General features: G+C 37.2%; 1 protein-coding gene across 3 annotated transcripts in view; it reads left to right on the forward strand.

Moving 5' to 3' along the window:
- PRIM2 (DNA primase subunit 2) overlaps window positions 1-23190 on the forward strand; it is a 341343-nt gene that overhangs the window by 288552 nt on the left and 29601 nt on the right. For all 3 annotated transcript variants that reach the window (XM_044387132.3, XM_026507150.4, XM_057303874.1), the window contains 2 exons: window positions 3869-3995; window positions 6532-6614. In XM_044387132.3, coding sequence (XP_044243067.1) covers window positions 3869-3995; window positions 6532-6614 — 210 coding nt within the window. The remainder of the gene's footprint in view (window positions 1-3868; window positions 3996-6531; window positions 6615-23190) is intronic.

Here is a 23190-nt window from a genome sequence, read left to right on the forward strand (position 1 = left end):
AGCTGACCCAGAGTCTTCTGATGAACATACAGAAATCTTGTATCTAATTAAATTCACTTCATACCTGAAAGTTTTCACAGAGATTGATTATAGTTAATGTTTAGGACTAACGAAACTAACAGAAGGTGTTCATTAAAGATGTTTAACTGGAACTTTGAACATTCTTGTTTTCACCAACGAAATTTACTTATTTTGGAAAGTTTTCTTTTAGTTGAAATGCCATTGATTTTCCTGGTTGTGGTTTGCTTGTGAGCAGATAGGTAGTTATGAAGCCATAAGGTACTGATTGTTGGAAACTCCAGCAGGTATTTTTTAAAATAGGAATTGATAAGCTGATTCTAAAACTTACATGGAAATGCAAGGACAAAGAATAGCCAAAATAATATTGAAAAAGAACAAAGCAGGGGACTTACATTATCTAAATTTGAGACTTACTCTAAAAATTTCATGATTAAGACAATGTGGCATTGGCAAAAAGATAAACATTCAGACCAATGGAATGATACAGTGTCCAAAAATAGACCCACACATTTGTGGTCAGATTTGATAAGGGTACCAAGCAATTTATTTATTGTTTTTATTTTAAATTGAGGTGTAGTTGACATGCAGTGTTACGTTAGTTTCCTGTATACAACATAGTGATTCAACAATTCTATACATTATGAAATGCTCACCATGATAAAGGTAGTCTGTCACCATATAATGTTATTACAGGATTATTAACTATATTCCCTGTGCTGTACTTTTTATCCCCATGACTTATTTATTTTATAACTGGAAGTTTGTACCTCATCATCTCCTTCACCTGTTTCACCTATGCCCTCACCTCCCTTTCCTCTGGCATCCACAAGTTTTTTTTCTATATTTATGAATCTGTTTCTGTTCAAAGCAATTTAGTAAGGAAAGTATCTTCGACAAATGGTGTTGAAGGGTACCAGAATATGCCACCCCAAAATATGCCACTTTGACATAAGGACTATTTTGAGCTAAAGGCAATTGCGAACCAGCAGATTCAAGAGCCCTTTACCTCCTTCTAACCACCTAAAAATAAAGTATAAATTTCCCCTTTTAAGGGAAATTTACATTTGTAAAGATGTGTCTGTACCAGAAAGAGAGCTACTTTAGACAACTCTTATCACCCAGGAGACTCAGCTGCAGAACAATACAACTTTTATTTACCATGCATTTCCTCCCCTCACCTTCTCCTAACTTGCCTTTCCCACCCAGAATCCCTTTTCCTTTTTTTAGCCTGAAATGGTATGTAAACCTCAAGTCCTATTTCTTTGTAAGACTGCCGTGAGTGCACTTCTGTACATATGTAATTAAGCTTTTTTTTTTCTTGTGAATGTCTTTTATCAGTTTGATTCATTGGCCCCAGCCCATGAATCTAGGAAGATAGAGGGAAAATGATCCTTCCTCCCCTACAGGGGATAAAAAAGAACCTGGACTCCTACTTCATACTACATACAAAAAATTAACTTGAGATGAATCAGGACCTGACTTTAAAGCTTAAACATTATGGCTTCTAAAGGACAGCATAGGGGAGAATATCTTTGTAAACTATCTTAGGACACTGAGAGCATTACCATCAAAAAAGTTGATAAATTAGGGTTCATGAAAATAAAAGCATTTGCTCATCTTATCAGAAGATAACATCAAGAATACATAGACAAGCCACGGACTGAGAAAATACTTGTAACACCTGTATCTGACAGCAGGGCTGTACCAAGAACATATCAAGAATTCCTACAAAGAAGACAATTCGGTTTTTTAAATGGGAGAAAGATTTGAACAAACACTACAAGATAAAGCATATCACCAGCCAAGAAAGAATGTGAAAAAGTGCTCACGAGTATTAGTCTCAAGGAAATGCAAAGTAAGATATCACTACCTACCCATTAGAATGGCTAAAATGAACAAGATTAAGTAAGACAGCACCAAACTTTCGGGAGGGTGTGGAACTCTTTTGCATTGCTAGTGGGGTATAAAATAGTATGGCCACTGTGAAAAACTGTTGGCAGTAATTCTACTCCTATATGTTTATTCGAGAGAAATGAAAACATATGCCCACAAAAGTCATCTACAAGAATGTTCATGGCAGCTTTATTGGTAATATCCTAAACCTAGAAAAGCCCAGGTGTCCATCAACAGAGGACTAGATCCACTATCTGGTATATTCATACAGTGAAACACTACTCAGCAGTAAAAGGAAGAAACTGCTGATAATGTTACCAATCAATCCAGCATAGCTCCTAACTCAGGATGTGAACAAGTAAGCGCTGGTGTACTGCCATGGCCAACTGCCCCATCCTGGGGAATAGTGAGAGGGCTGGACTATTGGAAAGCGTAGTTCTAGGCTGGGTTTGCCAACACTGTTGCTGAACAAACCTGGATAAATTCATTGCGAAAGAAGCCAATAACTCAAAAGACAAAGTTTTGGAAAAGAGAAGTGAAGGAGTTATTTTGGGTGCCAGCAGCCAGCGTGGTGGCACGCTCAAGTTTTAATAACCAACCTCTTTTTGGTATGATGGAGCGTAGAGTTATACAGAGGTTCAGGGAGGTATGGGCAAGAAAGCAGGCAGAGAGCATGAGATCATGGGTGGGGGTCGGTATGTGTTCTGCACCTGATCACAGGAAGGGAAGGGGACATGTAGGGTGTGGTCTTCTAGGCATTCTGTTGCTATCAGGGCTTTTCTGGCCAGGTGGTTAGAATGTTACAGTCATTGCAAAACATCTTTGTCAAACCTCAAGGAAGTGTGATAAGAAATAAGCACAATGGGTTTTACTTAGAGCATGAAATAAGTGGTCTTATCTATTTCTAGTTTTAACTCTTAGGGTCTATAGTTAAGCAAAATGGATTGCTGACAATATGTATAATGAATAGCATGCATAAATCTCAAAAACAAAAAAGTCATGAAGGAAGTGAGATACAAAACACTATATACTGTGTGATTCCATTTATAGAAAGTTGTAGAATAGTTAAAACTATGGTGACAAAAATCACATCCGTAATTGCTTCTAAGTATGCAGGGAGGGGAAGAATGTTGACTGAGAGGGGCACAGGGAACTCTGGGTTGATGAAAATATTCTCTCTTAATGGCGTATGGGTTACGTAGGTACAGTGGTTTGTTAAAATCAGTAAAACTGTAGGCTTGAGATCTGTGCATTTTACTATATGTGAGTTATACCCTCAAATATAAAAATTTCACCCCCAAAAATAATACAGTAGTTTCCTATCTCTTAATCTGGTTCTCTTTCTTTCCTTAAAGTACTAGACAGCTAAGTCCCACTATTCTGAGCTTTTCAATGGTCCTTAGTTCTTGTTTTCTTTCTGTCCCACCCATTTCAAAGTCCTTTTATACTCTTAGCTGGCTTTAGAAACATGGAGTCAGGAATTCCAGGTCGGAGACAATTGTAGTAGTTCATTCATCAAACATCTGCTTCTTGCTTTGTATAGTGAGAATACAGAGGAAGGGAATAATTATGTTAGAAGGCATTTCAGAAGTAGAATAGGTAGGATAGATGAATTCAGGGAGTACTAGGATAAGAGGGTAGGGAAGAGACTAAACTGCTATATATCCAGTGTAATCTCTGGAATCAAACCAAGAAATGGGTGAATTGATTGTTCTTAGGAAAGGATTATTCTCTTTAAACATACAAAAACATTTTCTGTTTCTACCTGAGAAATTTGTTTCCCATAACAAATTTTTAAAAATTTATTTATACATGGACTCAAATGATGTATATGATATGTACATCTGCCAATGAATGCTGAATTTATTCTAGAAAAAAACCATTTTGTACTCTGATTCTAGCTGGCACTGCTGACACGATATTGGCTTACTTTGTCTCTTTTTCCTCCAATTAGTTTGATAAAGGCTACTCTTACAATATCCGCCATAGCTTCGGAAAGGAAGGCAAGAGGACAGACTATACGCCCTTCAGTTGCCTGAAGATTATTCTAACCAATCCACCGAGCCAAGGGGATTATCATGGTAAGTGCTTCCATCAGATGTATGTTCGTGAAGTGTAGAAACCCGTGAGCTCTGCGGGAAACAGACAGTGGGATGGCTTTTTGCATCACCGCATCACCTGTAGTTTATGTCAGTCGGCAGTGTCAAGCTAGCGCTCCGCTGCTCTTCTGGTGATCTGTCTTACACTGAACTAGGTCAGCAAGAGAATTTATGCAGCTATGCTTCGGATGGTGCTGGACCAGGCTCTTCAGTTCTGTTTCCCCCCTTCACCTGCTGTCTTCTGTTTCTCTCCTGAGTAGGAGACTGATACAGGTTCTTCAAAAGTTTTTGACATTGAGTACCTTGAATTTTAGAATAGTTGATTGATTAATTTTCAAAAGATTACTGAGAAAAGGTGTGTTTTATTTTCATTACTATCATGTGATTAACAAAGATTAAGTGAGGAATTTAGCAAGTTGTGGTATCGAACCTCTATCAATTCACCTCAGTTATTGTAAGTTAGAAAAAAAAAGTCTGAACTGTTTTTTTGTGGATTTCTGAGTTCAGTGACTTTTTTCTAAAATAATTATCTGAGAATACCTTGAAAAGCTCCTCATTTGTCTAGTATGTCAGAGAGGGATCTTCATAGTCCATTAGTAAATCTTTTAGATTACTAAAGCTTACTGCAGTATGTGTTGAAACTTTTTTTTGTTTTGGCATTTTTTTTTAACGTGTATAAGAATGTTAATTGTTGTTTTAGCATCTTGAATGGAATTATTTTTTAGAAGATTATATACTTTTAGGCTGTTAGGGATTAAGATCAAATAATCACAAACAGAATTTTAAGGAAGATGTTTCACATGTCCAGAGCACTAAAAAATGCCACATCAGAGAAAGTGATGTGGAAGATAGAAACAAAATAAACAGAAGTTACTGAGTTTTACTTACTTTCTGTCATCTGTTAAAATAACACCAGCTTCTCTAAGATTCTTTTCTCTTCTGGTTATTGTCAGTGTAACTTTAGAACACTTTTTAAATAAATTTTAGTACCTTGGCAATTTTCATTTTCTTCTTGGCTTTGACCTTTGTTACCTTTTCATACAGATACAGTCCTTATTTCAAATGTGATTTGGATAATTCAGTTAATCTCCTTTCTGTGTTCTTATAATTCTGGGCTTAACCAAGAACTCCTGGTGCAGCCTCATTTCTTTCTTTTTGGGATCTTTTGCAATTTCATCATCAGAATGGGTCTTTTTGAGAATCATAATGATAGCTACTATATGTTGAATGTTTACTGTGTGCCAGGAGCATATAAGAGCTTTACTCCATTCTTGCAAGAGTTCTGTGAGTGGTTATTTCCCTCACTTGACAGAAAGTGAAGCTGAGTCAGCAACGAGATACAAAATGTGCCTATGGTCTCCCCCGCCTAGTAAGTGGTAAACTGAGATTCAAACACAGGCATTTAGCTCCAAACTCTTAACCAGGTGTTACACAGCTTCTCAGTATGTTTCCTTATACTAAAAATTATTACAGTTTTAATCTGAATGAAGTATAAGCAATGCATTTTGTGAATTTTTTTATTTGTAGGAGTCCATACTGTTATCATGGATGTTTTTATTTATAGTTATGATTTTTGGTAAACACATTTGTTTGGCATCTAGGCTTTTTTCTATTTTTGCTGCAACCAATTTCCCGTTGATTTCATTAAAAATGCACAATTGTTCCATATTAACTTACAGATCCAGCATCTGAGTACCTAAAAAAAAGTAGTCTGGCTTCCTATATTAAATTTTAAAATAAGGTATTTTGATTTACCATTGCAGCATCTTATTAAAATATCTGAACTTATCTAGATTTTGGCCTGGTAATACAACTTTTACATTTTAGTTCTTCGTGTTCTTATTTATGCAAATATTTTAGTAGTCCATCTTTATTATTGTGTTACTCGTGAAATAATACAGAGATAACATGTATCTGTTGTAAGTTATTTTCCTATGAAACACTTTTCTGTTTGTCCGTCTCATTCCTAACCATGATTCCTCTAAATTTATATGGATTTTATTCTGTGGGAAATAGACATAAAATTTACATCTGAAAGTGATGTGAGATTTTTATGTTTCTTAGAGTTTATACATTTTTCTTTTTGTTTGCATTATCTTCCTTCTAGGCTTTTAATGTAATTTTTAAATTATATTTTTTTTAATTTAAAATTTTTAAGATACGAATAAAATTTGAGATTGTATAGTTTTTAGATAAACTACAGCTTTGTGATTATCTCTGCTTGTTAGCAAGTAGCATAATTAAAACTGTCTCCTCTTCCTAGTGAATGGGCAACTTCACCTGAGAATGCTGTCATGTTTTATGTAACTCTTGAGCCTGTAGTACCCTGATAACCGTACAACTAAGTCGTCATTTAGATGAAGAGAGGAAAGCAGTTGCACCCATGGGCAATTAACTTTTTTATTAATAAGCTGTTAGACAATTAAGGGGAGCTTAGACAGTCTCTCGAGTGTGGTATTGTACCAAGTCCCAGGTAAATAACCTTGTTGGTGTGTGCTGGCTTGTGTTTTGTTGTCAGGGTGCCCATTTCGTCACAGTGATCCGGAGCTGCTGAAGCAGAAGTTGCAGTCCTACAAGATCTCTCCCGGAGGGATACACCAGGTAGGTCAGATTCTGCCGGGCATCCTCAGTAATGAGGTGCCGCACTGTTCCTCTGTTTCTCTGAATGTTTGTCAGGCCTCACACCACACACCCTATTTCCTAGGTGGAGGAAGCCAAAGCCTTGACTTGCGCAGTGTCGAGTCCTTGGAAATTCTAGTTCTTCTGTCTGCTAGGCTGCATTCTTTTCTTGGTAATAAATCTGGAAGCCTTTTTTTCTCTGTTTGTTTTACTGTCTCAATTAGGAACATTAAAAAAAAAATACATTTTTAGAGCAATGCATTGAAGCATGTTAATGAAGCTGAAAATTAATGCCATCATATTTTGGGAAATTGTTTTCTGTGCCGCATGTAGGTTAAAGCAGAAGATAATATAGGGGCTGAATGTTCTGATAGGCATCACCTCTTACTGTGTTAAATCTGCACTTCTGATGATAGTTCATTAGGTTGAATAATCTGCCAAAATGCTTTTCTTGTAAATAATAGAGATTAAAAAAAAAAGAAGTACCCACATGTAAAACGAAATATTTAAGAGTAATTTACTAAATGTGCTTTAAAAAATATTGTGGCATTGCTGCACAATGTGCTTTCGAGGTGCCTTGGAGTTTGAGGAGTTCAAGAGGGGCATCAGCTTCCTTAGCTTAAGAAGAACAAGATATGTTTTAGAGCCGGAACAGCCAAATCATTATGTATCCTTAATTATTTTTTCTTAAAGTAAATACTCTAGAAGCCCTACTTCTTTTACTGTGTCCAAAATTTAGATTGAATTTAGATAATTCAGTTCAAATCTTAAGAGTTTTATAGTACTCTGGGTAAGGCAGTGCTCCAGGTACTGTTTTAAGATGCAGAGAGTCCTATAAATCCAGCTCCTCCTGAACCAGAGTCTGGGGGAAAACATATGCCAAGTGTAATGAGAGAGGTACACATAGAATGTCGTAGCTTTTCTGAAGAGGAGGAACTATAAGCAGATGGGGACACCAAGGAACACCGTCTGGAAGAGATACTCTTTTTTTTCTTTTAATGCTTTTATCTTAATCCTAGTTAGTTAACATACGGTATAATACGCATTTCAGGTATACAATATAGTGGTTCAGTAATCCCGTACATCATCTGGTGCTCTTCAGAACAAGTGTACTCCTTAATCCCCATCACTTATTTAAGCCATCCTCTCAACGCCCCCGCCCTGGTAACCCTCAGTTTGTTCTCTAGAGTTAAGAGTCTGTTTCTTGGTTTGTGTCTCTCTTTCTTCTTTGTTCTTTTGTTTCTTAAATTCCACATATGAGTAAAATCATACAGTATTTGTCATTCTCTGACTTATTTTGCTTAGTATTATTCATTCTAGCTCCATTCATGTCCTTGCAAATGGCAAGATTTCATTCTTTCTTATGGCTGAATAATATTCCATTGTGTATATATACCACATCTTCTTCATCTGTTTGTTAGTCAATGGACACTTTGGCTGCTTCCATATTTTGGCTATTGTAAATAATGCTACTATGAAATAGGGGTGCATGTATGCTTTTGAATTTGTGTTTTTGTATTCTTTGGGTAAATACCTAACTAGCGTGATTGCTGGATCATAAGGTAGATCTATTTTTAACCTTTTTTTAAATTTAAATTTTAGGTAGTTAACATACAGTGCAGTATTGGTTTCTGGAGTAGAATTCAGTGATTCATCACTTACATACAACACCCAGTGCTCAACATAACAGGTGCCCTCCTTAATACCCCTCCCCCATGTAGCCCATCCCCTCCTCAGTCTGTTTTCTAACATTAAGAGTCTCTTATGGCTTGTTTCCCTCTCTCCTTTTTTTCTTTTCCCCCCTTCCCATATGTTCATCTGTTTTCTTTCTTAAATTCTACATATGAGTGAGATCATATGGTATTTGTCTTTCTCCAGCTGTCTTATTTCACTTAGTGTAATACACTCTAGTTCTGTCCATGTCATTGCAAATGTCAAAATTTCATTCTTTGTGATGGCTGAGTAATATTCCACTGTGTGTGTGTGTGTGTGTGTGTGTGTGTGTGTGTGTGTGTGTGTAAACCACATCTTTTTTATCCATTCATCAGTTGATGAATTTGGGCTCTTTCCATAATTTGGCTATTGTTCATAATGCTGCTGTCAACATTGGGGTACAGTATCCCTTCAAATCTGTAATTTTGTATCCTTTAAGTAAATACCTAGTAGTGTAATTGCTGGATCATAAGGTAATTCTACTTTGTAACATTTTGAGGAACCACCATACTGTTTTCCAGAGTGGCCGCACCAGTTTGCATTCCCACCAACAGGGCAAGAGGGTTCCCTTTTCTCCACATCCTTGCCAACACTTATTATTTCTTGTATTGTTGATTTTAGCCATTCTGACAGATGTGAGGTGATATTGTAGTTTTGATTTGCATTTCCCAGATGATAAGTGATGATATGAAGGTCTTTTAATGCATCTCTTGGCCATCTATGTGTCTTCTTTGGAGAAATGCCTGTTCATGTCTCTTGCCCATTTTTAATTAAATTATTCATTTTTGGGGTGTTGAGTTTTATAAGTTCTTTCTGTGTTTTGGATACTAACCCTTTATTGGATATGTTATTGCAGATATCTACTCGCATTCCATAGGTTGCCTTTTAATTTTGTTGGTGTTTCCTTTGCTATACAGAAGCTTTTCATTTTGATGTAATCCCAATAGTTTATTTTTACTTTGTTTCCCTTGCCTCAGGAGACATAACTAGAAAAAAATTGCTACAGCCAATGTCACAGAGGTTACTTACTGCCTGTGTTCTCTTCTAGGATTTTGATGGTTTCAGGTCTCACATTTAGGTCTTTAATCCATTTTGAATTTATTTTTGTGTTTAGTGTAAGAAAAAGTGGTCCAGTTTCATTCCTTTGCATGTGGCTGTTTTCCCAATACCATTTGTTGAAGAGACCATCTTTTTCCCATTGGGTAGTTTCTGCTTTCAAAGATTAATTGACCATTAATTGTGGTCTTATTTCTGGGTTTTCTATTCTGTTCCATTGATGTTTGTGTCTATTTTTATGCCAGTACCATAGTGTTTTGACCACTAGAGCTTTGTAATATAACTCGAAGTGTGGAATTGTGAGCCTCCAGCTTTCTTTTTCAAGATTACCTTGGCTATTGAGGGTTCTTTGTCATTCCATACAAATTTAAGGATTATTTGTTCTAGTTTTGTGAAAGATCCTGTTGGTATTTTGATAGGGATTGCATTAAATGTATAGATTGCTTTGGGTAGTATAGACATTTTAGCAGTATTTGTTCTTCCAGTCCATGAGCATGGAATGTCTTCACATATCTTTGTGTCATCTTCAGTTTATTTCATCAGTGTTTCAGGTCTTTCATCTCTTCGTTTAGGTTTATTCCTACGTGTCTCATTACTTTTCATGCCATTGTAAATGGGATTGTTTTCTTAATTTCGGTTTCTGCTGCTTCATTATTGTTGTATAGAAATGCAACATATTTCTGTACATTGATTTTGTATCCTGCAACTTTGCTGAATTTGTTTATCAGTTCTAGCTGTTTTCTGGTGGAGTCTTCTGGGTTTTCTATATAGAGTATCATGTCATCCGCAAATGGTGATGGTTTGACTTCTTTCTTGCTGATTTGGATGCCTTTTATTTCTTTTGTGTTCTCTGATTGCTAAGACTAGAACTGCTAGTACTGTGTTAAATAACAGTGGTGAGGGGCACCTGGGTGGCGCAGTCGTTAAGCGTCTGCCTTCGGCTCAGGGCGTGATCCCAGCATTCCGGGATCGAGCCCCACATCAGGCTCCTCTGCTAGGAGCCTGCTTCTTCCTCTCCCACTCCCCCTGCTTGTGTTCCCTCTCTCGCTGGCTGTCTCTCTCTGTCAAAATAAATAAATAAAATCTTAAAAAAAAAAAAGTGGTGAGAGTGGACATCCCTGTCTTATTCCTGACCATAGAGGAAAAGGTCTCAGTTTTTCCCTATTAATGATGGTGTTAGCTATTGATTTTTCAGTATGGCTTTTATTATGTTGAAGGATGTTCCCTCTAAACCTACTTTGTTGAAGGTTTTTATTATGAATAGATGTTGCACTTTGTCAAATGCTTTTTTTTTCATCCATTGAAATGATCAAATGGTTCTTACTTATTTGCTTTTTGATGTGATGTGTCATGTTGATTGATTTGGGAATGTTGAATCACCTTTGCATCCCATGAATAAATCTCACTTGATCATGGTGGATGGCTTTTTAAATGTATTGCTGGATTTGTATTTTGTTGAGAATTTTTGCTTCTCTGCTCTTCAGGGGTATTGGCCTGTATTTTTCTTTTCTTTTCTTTTCTTTTTTTTTTTCAGTAGAGTCTTTATCTGGTTTTGGTATCAGGGTAATGCTGTCCTCATAGAATGAGTTTGAAAGTTTTTCCTTTTCTGTATTTTGGAATAGTTTGGAAAGAATAGGTACTAACTCTTCCTTAAATGTTTGGTAGAATTTGCCTGTGAAGCCATCTGGCTGAGGACTTTTGGGAGTTTTTTGATTATGTATTCAATTTCTTTTCTGCTAATTGGTCTGTTCAACTTTTCTTTTTCTTCCTGTTTCAGTTTTGGTAGTTTATGTTTCTAGGTATTTATCTATTTCTTCTAGGTTTGCTGGCATACTGTTTTTCATAATATTCTCTTATTATTTGTATTTCTGTGGTGTTGGTTGTTATTTCTCCTTCTCATTTGTAATTTTATTTGAGTCCTTTCTCTTTTATTTTTGATAGGTCTGGCTAAAGGTTTTTCAATTTTATTGATTATTTCAAAGAACCAGCTTCTCGTTTCATTGATCTGTTTTTTTTTTTTTTTTTTAGTTTCTAAATATTTATTTCTGCTCTAATCATTATTGTTTCCTTCCTTCTGCTGGCTTTAGGTTTTGTTTATTGCTCTTTTCTACCTCCTTTAGTATAAGATTGTTTATTTGAGATTTTTCTTCTTCTTGAGGTAGGCCTGTATTGCCATATATTTTCCTCCTAGAACTACTTTTGCTGCGTCCCAGAAGTTTTGGGCCATCATGTTTTCATCTTCATTTGTTTCCATGTACTTTATTTCTTCTTTTATTTCCTGGTCGACTCGTTCATTGTTTAGTAGCATGTTGTTTAAGCTCCTTGTATTTGTGATCTTTCCAGATTTTTTCTAGTTTTTGACTTCTAGTTTCATAGTGTTGTGGTCAGAAAAGATGGGTGGTATCTTGAATTTGTTCAGAGTTGTTTCACGGGCTAATATGTGATCTGTTCTAGAGAAAGTTCCGTGTGCACTTGAAAAGAATGTGTATTCTTCTGTTTTAGAATGGAATGTTCCGACTATATCTGTTAAATACATCTCTTCTAGTGTGTCATTCAAAGTCATTGTTTCCTTGCTGATTTTCTGTTTAGATGATCTGTTCATTGTTGTAAGTGGGATGTTAAGGTCCCCTACCGTTATTGTGTTATTATTGATTAGTTTCTTTATGTTTGTTATTAACTGTTTAATGTATTTGGTGCTCCTATGTTGAATTCATAAATATTTGCAATTGTTATGTCTTCTTGTTGGATTGTCCCCTTTATTATGATATAGTGCCCTTTGTCTTTTGTTATGGTCTTTATTTTGAAGTCTGTTTTGTCCAGTATAAGTATTGCTACTCCAGCTCTTTTTCTTTCTTTCTTTCTTTTTTTTTTTTCAAAGATTTTATTTATTTATTCATGAGAGAGAGAGAGAGAGGCAGAGGCAGAAGAAGCAGGCTCCCCACCAAGCAGGTGGCCCGATGTGGGACTCCATCCCAGGACCCCGGGATCATGACCTGATCCAAAGGCAGACGCTTAACGGACTGAGCCATAATCTAGCTTTCTTTTGACATACATTTGCATTAGATGTTTCTACATCCCTTTACTTCCAATATGTGGGTGTCTTTAGGTCTAAAATGGGTCTCTTGTAGGCCACATGTAGTGGGTCTTTTCTTTTCTTTCTTTCTTTTCTTCCTTTTCTTTCCCATTCTGTCACCCTTTGTCTTCTGATTGGAGTGTTTAGTCTATTTACATTCAAAGTAATTATTGATAGATATGTATTTATTGTCATTTTATTATTTGTTTTGTGGTTGTTTTTGAACATTTTTTGTGATCCTTTCTTCTCCCTTTCATAGTTTGCTTCTTTTCTTTAGTGATATATTAGGATTTCTTTTTCTTTATTCTTTGCATACTTATTAGTGGTTTTTGATATGTGGTTTCCATTAGGTTTGTGTATAGTCTCTTTTGCGTATAGCAGTCTATGTTAAGTTGATTGTTGTTTAAGTTTGAACCCATTCTTTAGTCCTTTCTTTCCCACTTTTTAGGTATATGCTGTTATATTTTCTATTCTATTATTTTGTGAGTTCCTTGACTAATTTTTTACAGAAATACTCATTTTTACTGCTTTTGTGTTTCCTACTCTTATACTGTCATTTCTGGTCTCTTCCACTTAGTGTGTCCCCTTTAATATTTCTTGCAGAGCTGGTTTAGTAGTCATGAACTACTTTAGTTTTTGTTTGTCTGGGAAACTCTTTATCTCTGCTTCTATTCAGAGTGATAGCTTTGCTGGATAGAGTATTTTTGCTGCAAATTTTTCCCGTTCAGTACTTTGAATATATCATAGCACTCCCTTCTGGCTTGGGAAGGTTCTGCTAAAAATAATGTCCTGCTAGCCTTATGGATTTTCCCTTGGAAGTTACTGTCTTCTTTTGTCTTGCTGCTTTTGAAATTTTTTCTCAGTATATTTTGCTAATTTAGTTATGATAGGTCTTCGTGTCAGTCTGCTTTTGTTGATTTTGATGAGAGTTCTCTGTGCCTCCTGGATCTGCATATCTTTTTCCTTCCTCAGATTACAAAAGTTTTCAGCTATTATCTCTTCAAATAAATTATCTGCCCCCTTCTCTCTCTCTTTCCTTCTTATTCTGGGACTCCTATAATATGAATGTTACTATGTTTGATGGAGACTGAGTTCCCTAAGTCTGTTCTTATTTTTTATAATTCTTTTTTCTGTCTTTTGTTCAGCATGATTACTTTCTATTACTCTGTCTTCTGTGTCATTAATTCATTCCTCTGCTTCTTCCAGCCTGCTGTTCACTCCATCAGGTGTGTTTCTTATTTCGTGTATTATGCCTTTTTCTCTTCTATGTTACTCCTTGTCTCTATTAAAGGTCTCACTCATGTCCTCCACTCTTTTCTCTAGTCCAGTGAGTATCCTTATGATCATCACTTTAAATTCTCTACCAGGCATGTTACCTTTATCTGTTTTGCTTAGATCTTTGGCCATGGCCTTGTCCTGTTCTTCTGTTTGGGATAAGTTTTTCCCTGTTCTCATTTTGTCTAAGTCTCTGTGTCTCTTTCTCTGTGTTAGGAAAGTCAGCTCTATCTCCTGTTTTGTGGTTAATGGCCTTACGAAGAAGTGGTCCTATAGTGCCCTGCCATGTAGTGCCCTCCGTTCCCCAGGGCCTGGTGCTTCTGGGAGTGTTTCCAAAGTGTGCTCTGTGAGCTCTGCTATTTTGTCCTGGCTGCTTTATCCTTCAGGCCAGTCGTCTGCAAAAGCTGTCTTTGCCGGTTTGTGAGCAGTGTTTGGTCCCTGGCCTGAATCTTGGCATGTTTTAACTAAGCGTGCTCTGGTCTGTTTGTGAAACGAGACTTACTGCTACGGCTGCCAGGACTGAGGCTCTACGAAACTCCTGAGTTCGAGCGTGGTGTGAGCAGGTGTTTGAGCTGGCTTTCTGGGGGATGGGGTCTGAGCTCTGGGACTGAGGCAGGGTGAGTGGGAAGGGCAATTCCACCAGAGTGTCAGGGGGACAGTGTGTGGTATAAGCAAGTTAGGTAGCAGATGTCAGTGTTGCACTGCTTCCCACAGGTGACTCCGTGCATATGCTGGGCCATGGAGAAGGTCTCATGAACGCTCTCTCTCTGGGTGAGATGAGCAAATAATCTCTCCACCGTTTGCCCTAGGCACTCTTCGGATCGCTGTTTCCAGGCTTATGTTCCCAGACTATTTGCCCTGCCTTTTCTCCAAGAGCAACAACCCCAGTACCCTCCAACCTCTCCCAGAGCTCTAACCAAGCCTGCTGACCTTTAAAACTCCAGCCTTTAAGCCCTGCTGGTTGCAAGAACTCAAAAAATTCAGCCCCTCTCACTTTCCAAGCCAACTGCTATAGGGATTCCTTTTCCCCATGAGCTCGCCTGTGAGTGAGTCTGTCTCTTACTCTTCTCCACAACCACGGCTTTCTCCCTACGCAGTGGCGACCCCTTTCTCTCTCAAATCTTAGCTCTGCACTTCCGACCTTCTTCGATGTGGCTTCTTCTCTACCTTTCGTTGTGGAGTTTGTTCTGCCAGTCTTCAGTCAATTTCTGAGGTATTTAGGATGATTTGATAGTTACCTAGTTGTACTCATGATATGAGGTGAGCCTACGGTCCTCCTATTCTGCTGCCACCTTCCAACCTCTGGAAGATGAACTCTTTGAATTAGCCTAGACAGGGGGTGGGGGGGTGGAGGGGGTTGGTTGGAGAGTGGGAATTAGGAAAAGAGAATGCAAAAATGAAAGCTTACGATAATGGAGGCCCCAGTACATAAACATTAATAGACAAAAGAAGTTGGTTTGAGAGCTTAGGTTTAGAGGTGGAATTTTTTTTTTCTTTTTTTTAAATTTAAATCCAATTTAGTTAAACTATAGTGTGTTAACAGTTTCAGGGGGTAGAATTTAGGGGTGGGATATTTAAATGGCCGACAGAATACGGATTTGTCCTACATTAGAGAAGTCAGAACTGGAAATCGGATGTTCTTCCCAGTTAGAAATGTGGAACTGTGGGGTTGGAAGGAACATTAGGAAGCTATTCTCTTTTATGGGGCCACATATGATATGACATGCCCATGGGTGCACAGCTAATAGGTCAGTGGTAGAACCGGAGTTGAAGCAGGGCCTTCTCACTCTGCTTTCTCTCTCTCTCTCTCTCTCTCTCTCTCAGCCCCAGTTTACTTAAGGGTGATCATCATGAGGTTTTTTTTTTTTTTTTGTTAGTTTGTGTTTTTTTTTTTTTTTTTTTTTTTTTTTTTTGTGGGAGAAATGAGAACAGAGGAGAGAGGGGAGGTAGGGAGTCGAAAGCCATGTCTTAAAATGGAGTCTTGGCTAGTGCTTCCCTTTTGTTAGTCAGCAGTGAGAAGTAAAAGACTGAATAAAAAAGGGAAAGAAGGGAAATACATTAGGGAAATGAAGTATCACACAGGTCACAGAGCATGTTGAGAAGAGGGCCCATATGTGTCCTTCATAACGGAGAGACTGTGTAAGGGGAGGACTGAGAAAAGGTGACTGGGGGTGTTGAGTGGGTTACCCAACTTTGGTTTGGTGAAAGGTGTGAACGTAGTGGTGGAAACCAAAAACCAGATCACATTTACTTAAAACATGAATGAATAAAAGACAGTGGATTGGATTTGCAGACAGTGAGTATAAGTGACCTTTTTTAAAAATGTGCTAGTGGAAGGGATGACAGAGTGATATTAGTTTAAGTATCTTGGGTTGGCTTAGGCGAGAGGAGACCTGAGCTTGTTTGTAGCAAGGGAAGAAAATAGAGCGTAATCTTGATTTAAAAAAAAATTTTTTTTAAGGTAATTCCTCCTGAACCAAGCAGAATTAACTTTTCTTCCCTTTACACATCATGACTATACTGTATATGCCTTTGCTCTTAAACTATTTACACAGATTATGATTATTTAACTGTTCATCTTTCCCACTAACTGTAAGTTTGCTGAAAGGAGGATTGAATTTTTTTAACTTTATCTCTCCTAGTAGTTCAGTGAGTTTGCACTTGGTAGGTGCTGAAAAAAATGTTGGAAAAGTAAGTGGGCATATTTTTGCATGAGGTGGGTGCTAGAGTGTGCTTAGGGTGCAGAAAGAGGCAAATAGGAACTCAGTGACATAGGTGAAAACCTTATGGAAGAAAGGAAGCTATATATACTTGCACAAAAGGATGATGACTGAAAAAGGCATATCTTTCAGCAACGTGGGAATATAGAGAAGAACTTAAGAGGTAGGGCAGAGGGAGGTTGGCGCAGTGTATTAAGTGGCCTTACTCTTCCTTGTGCAGGAAGAGCTCAGGTCAATAGCTTATGGTAGCGGTTAAGAATGGCAGTTTGGGTATAAGAAAGGTTTGGAACTATTGGTAACAAATTTGATAGGAAATCTAGAAAAAGAGAATTAGAGGCATATTTTCAGCCATGAGAAAGAATCACATTTTTAAAAATACAGGCACTTACCATGTCTATTGAGAATATTAATATTTTTATTTAATAGTAATGACTGTGTGTTAGAAGGTGGAAGAGGGGCTGTAAAGTATCCCCCAAACTGAGAAGGCGCTTTGAGACCGAAGAAAAAGGCAACTCCATGTAGTTTACAGAGTTTTATTCAAGGTAACTTACAGGATTGAACAGGCAGTGATCTGGACAGCTGCCCATCTATTTTCCTTGAAGTCCAGACCTTAGTCTGTGATTTTATAGAGCAAGGGAACATGCCGGAGGGCACTATAGTGAGGTCAAAGGGTCCGCATACACTTCACAGATGGCTAACATTTAACGGATCTTATGGTGCCGTCTGTGCATCAGGAAGGGGAAGAAACTCTGTTATTTCTAATAGTTATCTAAACAGATTTAGGGAAGACCAGAATAAGCCTCCCTGCATTCTGGTCATGGCATACATTAACCTCCAAGTGGCCTGGAACATGTAGCGCCAAGGGAGGTCATCATATGGACATGGACATGGGATCAGTGTGGTCAACACTCCTACACTGTGTTTGTATATGCTTCGCTTTTGACTCCGTTGCATTCCTCCCTTTACTCTCAGTCAATAAGTAGATCCCTAACTCAGTTGAAGCTGATTAGTAATTTCCACATCAGCCTTTCGACCTGCATTGTAACCTTTTATCTGAGATGAACACAGATGTATAGTGCATGTAGGCAATCTGTAAATAATATTTGGCTTTCATCTGATGTCTTTTTTGAGTGGATCTCAGTAGAGTGAAGCAGCTGGAGGACTGTGTTCTAAAGGGCAGAAAGTTGATGAATGAAAAATCCATGTAAAAGATTTTGATGAATGCTAGTTGCAGGTTGGCATGAGTGCAAATTAAATCTTAAAAAGTCCAGGTGCACCTTAAAATATTGAAAGTCAAGAAAAACATCATTAAAATGCATGTAAGGTAAAACTCAGTGTAGCTACTTTTATTTCAGAAAAAAAACTACTTAAGAAAGATACCTTCAACTATAAAAAATACATGCTAATAATCAGATTTTTTTTTTGAGGGAGGGGCAGAGGGAAAGGGAGAGAGAAAATCCCAAGCAGGCTTCATGCCCCATATGGAGGCCAGTGCTGGACTTGATCTCATGACCCTGAGATCATGACCTGAGCCGAAATCGAGTCATATGCTTAACCAACTGAGCCACCCAGATGCCCCTGATAATCAGAATCTTGATCAGAAAAGAGATCATTGTGACTTAGATGGCATCACCTACTTTTTAAAGAAAAGCACATTCAGAGAATCACGTTTTTTCCTTTTTGGATGAACTTGGTATCCCACTTAAGAAAACAGCAATTGAACAACAGAATAAAGCCAAAGAGAATGGACAGCCCAGCATTTATCCCTCAACTCTCCCCAAAAAGACATTAATATGGATGTCAGTTCACCAGTAAGACATCAAAATTGTAAACATTTATACCCCAACGACATGGCTTAAAAATACATGATGTAAAAATAGAGAACTGAAAGCAAAACTAGACGAATCCATAATTATATTGAAGAGTTTACTTCTCTTTCAGTAATTAATAGAATAAGTAGACAGAAAATCAGTAAGGATACAGAAGACTTGAACAACACTGTCAACCATCTAAATCTAATTGACATTTGTAGAATGTACCACCCCAACCAGGTGAATATATATATTTTTTCATATGTCCGTGAAACAGGAACCCAGATGCATCATATTCTGGGTCTTAAAAAATCCATTACAAATCTAAATGGATTGCAACCATACAAAGTACGTTTCCTGACTAACCATGACAGTAAGGCAAGAAAAAGGTGGAAAAGGTAGAAAGGAAGAGAGAAAACCTTTCTCTCTTCTCAGATAATGTGAATGTCTATGAAAAAAATGTCAAAGAACCTACCAAAATGCTATTACAACTAAGAGATTGTGGGGTAATGAGCCAATAAATAAAAATTAATATTTCTTCCAGTGAACAATTGGAAATTAAAAGTTTTTGGAAGTACTATGTGCAGTAGTACCAAAAAGAAACACTTTTTTAAATGTATTTATCTAACAAAATATGTGCAAGATCTCTGTGTTGAAACACTTTATGCTGAAACGCTAATGGAAGTAAAGAATAAAGTTGTAGATGCCCACTCACCTGATTTTAAGACTTACTTTAAAACTACTGTGATCAAGACAGTGTGGTATTAGAGAAATGATAAACATAGAGGTCAAATGGACAAAACTGAAAGTCCAGAAATAGACCCACATATTTAAAAACGGGCAACCAATTTTTAAACAAAGGTATCAGGGCAATTCAATAGGGAAAGGTGTTGACAGTCTTTTCAAGAAGTTGTTGTAGAACACCTGAATGTCCATATGAAGAAAGAAAGAAAAGAACCTAGACTCATACCTCGTATCTTATATAAAAATTAAATTGAAGTGGGTTATAGACCTAAACGTAAACTTTCCAGCAGATTCAGTGTCTGATGATGCCCCACTTCCTGGTTCGTAGACGGTTGTCTTCTCATGGTATCCTTACACAGCAGAAAGGGGAAGGACCTCTCTGGGGTATCTTCTATTAGGGCAGTAATCACCTACCAAAGGCCCTGTATCCTAACACCATCAAATTGGGGGTTAAATTTAAACATATGAATTAGGGCATAATTGTGGCACATTCAGTCTATAACTGTGTGCAAATAGTTTCTCCCGTTTTTTAGCTTGTCTGATTAACACTTTTTGATAATGTTGATCAAACATCAATGGACAAGAGTTTTTTATTTTGATGAAATCCACTGTTTTCTTTTGTTACTTGTGGTTTTGATGTGATGTCTGAAAGTTCATTGCCACATTCCGTGTTAGAAACATTCACACCTGTATTTTCTTGTTACAAGTCTTATCGTTTTGGCTCTTACATGTAGATCATTAATCCATTTGAGTTAATTTTTATATATGGTATGGCAAAAGAGTCCAGCTTCATTATTTTCCATGTGGATAATCGCCAGTCATCCCAGCACCGTTTATTGAAAAGACTATTTCCCCATTGTAATGGTCTTACACCCTTGTTAAAACTCAGTTGGACATGGATTGGGTTTTTGTGGATTTATTTCTGGACTCCCAATTCTGTAGCATTGGTCTGTATGTCTGTCTCTTTGCCAGTACCACACGTTTTTGATTACTGTAGCTTTGTAGTAAGTTTTGAAATTAGAAAGTTTGAATCCTCCAGCTTTGTTGTTCTTAATACTGTTTTGGCTTTTTAAAAATTTTTTTTATTTTTTTAAGACTTTATTCATTTGACAGACAGCACAAGCAGGGGTAGCAGCAGACAGAGGGAGAAGCAGACTCCCTGCTGAGCAGGGAGCCCATTGTAGAGCTGGGACCCTGGGATCATGACCTGAGCCAAAGGCAGACACTTAACCCACTGAGCCACCGAGGTGCCACTGTGTGGCTATTTAGAGTCCCTTGCAATTCCATATGAATTTGAGAATTGTCTTTTCCATCTCTGCAAAAAAGGCCTTTGTACTTTTCACAGGGATTGCATTCAATCTATAGATTGCTTTGGGTCATATTGATATATTAATAATATTGTCTTTTAATCTGTGAACGGGCATTTCTTTCCATTTATTTAGGTCTTTAATTCCTTTCAGCAATATTTTGTAGGTTTCAAAAAGCATACATGTATTTCACCTGAGCAAAATTCATTCCGAGATATTTCATTCTTTTGAATGCTGTTGTAAGTGGAATTTCCATTTTCTGATTGTTCATTGCTAGTACTAGAAATACAACTGATTTCTTTGTGTTGTTGTATCCTACAGCTTTGATGAATTCATTTATTAGTTAATAGTTTTTTAAATGGATTTTTTAAGGGTTTTTCTGCATATAAGACGATGCCATCTGTGAGTAGGTATAGTTTTACCTTTTTGTTTCCATCTGGTTGCCTTTTATTTCTTGCCTAATTGCTCTGACTAGAATTCCAGTACCATGTAGAATAGCAGCAGTGAAAGAAGGCACCCTTGTCTTTTCTTCGTCTTGGAGGAAGGCTTTCAGTATCTCACCATGATTGTGAGGTTAGCTGTAGGTTTTTCATAAATGCCCTTTATTACGTTAAGGAAGTTTCTTCTATCCCAGTTTACTATGGTTCTGGGTGTGTTTAGTCATGCAGAGGTGTTGCATGTTAGATGCAGTTTTTGTCCTTCATTCTGTTTATGTGATATATTATAGTGATTGGTATTCATATAATGAACCACCCTGGCATTACTGGGATAAATCCGACTTGGTCATGATTTATAATACATGAATGTACTGCTGGATTTGGTTTGCTAGTATTTCGTTGAAATTTTTTGCATCTGTATTCAGTAGGGACACTGTCTGCAGTTTTCTTGGGATATCTTTATTTGGCTTTGCTGTCGGGGTAATGCTGACCTCAGAGTGAGTTAGAAAACGTTGACTCCTCTTCTATTTTTGGAAGAGTTTGAAAGAGATTGGTGTTTTCTAAATGTTTAGTAGAACTGACCAGTGAAGCCCTCTGGTCCTGGGCTTTTCCTTGGTGGAAGGTTTTTTTAAATACCGATTCAATCTCTTTTCTTCAGATTTTCAAGTTTCTTCAGATTTTCTATGTGTTCTTGGGTCAGTTTTAACAATTTATGTATTTCTAGGAATTTGTCCATTTCATCTAGGTTATATAATTGGTTCTTAGTATTCCTTTATAATCCTTTTCATTTTAGGGAAGTCAGTAGTAATGTCCCTACTTTCATTTCTGATATTAGTAATTTGAGTCTTTGATTTTTTTCTTATTTAATCTAGCTAAAGCTTTACTAATTTTATTGATCCTTCCAAAGAACCAACTTTTTAAAATTTTCTCTTGTGCATTTCTGTTCTCTATTTTATCTTCACTCTGATCTTTATTTCCTTCCTTCTGTTGGTTTTGGGTTTAGTTCGCTCTTCTTTTTCTAGTTACTAAAAGTATAAAATTAGGTTATTGATTGAGGTCTTTCTTCGTTTTTAAGTGTGTGCATAGGTATGTACTTATTGCCATTTCCTTGATTGTTTCCTGGTATTTTTTTTTTAGTTCTTTTTTGTTCCTTTTCTTACTCTGTTTCTTTGTGACTTGATGAGTTTCTTTACAGTTTCATTTGGACTTTTTCTCTTTGTTTTTCATGTATCATAAGTTTTTGTTTGTGGTTACCATGAGGTAACACTCTTTGTTACATAGCAATCTATTCTAAACTGATGGTCACTTAAGTTCGAATACATTCTAAATACAATTTTCCTAACTCCCACCACATTTTATGTGTATAGATATGTATAAAGATATTTCTTTTTATTTTGTGTATTTGTTAACTAATCATTGAACATATAGTTGATTTTACTACTTTTGTCTTTTATTCTTCAAACTGCCTTTATACATGGCTCTAGCTGCTGCGGTAATGCTGGTGGTCGGGGCTAGACCCTAACGTGCCTGGCTGTGAGGTCTGACTACAACTATTTCAGGTGTGCTTGTGGGCGATACTGAACATTCTCTCCCCTGAGCAGAAGCCACTTCTTAGGGGTGTCACTTCCAGTCAAGGCTGCTTACTTGGTGCTTTCAGGTAGTAGTCACTTTGGGGGACACGTCAAGTGCTTTAAAAAAAAAAAAAAAGGTTTTATTTATTTATTTGTGAGAGAGAGAGCACAAGAGCAAGGTGAGGGGCAGAGGGAGAAGCAGACTCCCCGCTGAGCAGGGAGCCCGATGTGGGACCCGGTCCCGGGACTCCAGGATCATGACCAGGGCTGAAGGCAGACGCTTAACCGACTGAGCCACCCAGGTGCCCCAAGTGTTTTATGATAGTACCTTATTCTGTTTTCTTCACAGCAACATCATTAGATGAACGTTCATTCTTACTTGTCTTTTTTTTCTCTCCAGCATAAACTTCATGAGACAGTAATACGTCCATCTTGTGTATCTCTCCATTACTTACAACAGTGGCTGGTAAAGTAGTACTTCAGAAGACACGTTCATGTTTTAAAGCTTTACATTTCATTTAGGTTTTTGAGCTATTGTTAAAAAAACACAGTTCAGCTGAGTAAATTTTAAAGTTCTTAATGTCTTTATTCAGTAATTCACAAATTAGTGTACAGTCTAGGAAATAGAAATGAATTTCTTGGTGCTATACAAATGAAAGGCTTATAGTCTGAAGCGAGTGGAACAAGGAAGTTTATAGCAGACCAAAAAAGTGGATTTGTTATTGCAAGGTCACTTTCCTTAGAGGATGGCAGGAGTCTGTCAGGCAGATCACGTGCCATTTAGGTGATTCCTGATTGACTGGTTTAAGATTCCATTTCTGGGAGAGCTGAAAACTGTAATTAAGTAAAAT

The sequence above is a fragment of the Ursus arctos genome, unplaced genomic scaffold, assembly GCF_023065955.2.
Source record: "Ursus arctos isolate Adak ecotype North America unplaced genomic scaffold, UrsArc2.0 scaffold_29, whole genome shotgun sequence".
NCBI lineage: Eukaryota > Metazoa > Chordata > Mammalia > Carnivora > Ursidae > Ursus > Ursus arctos.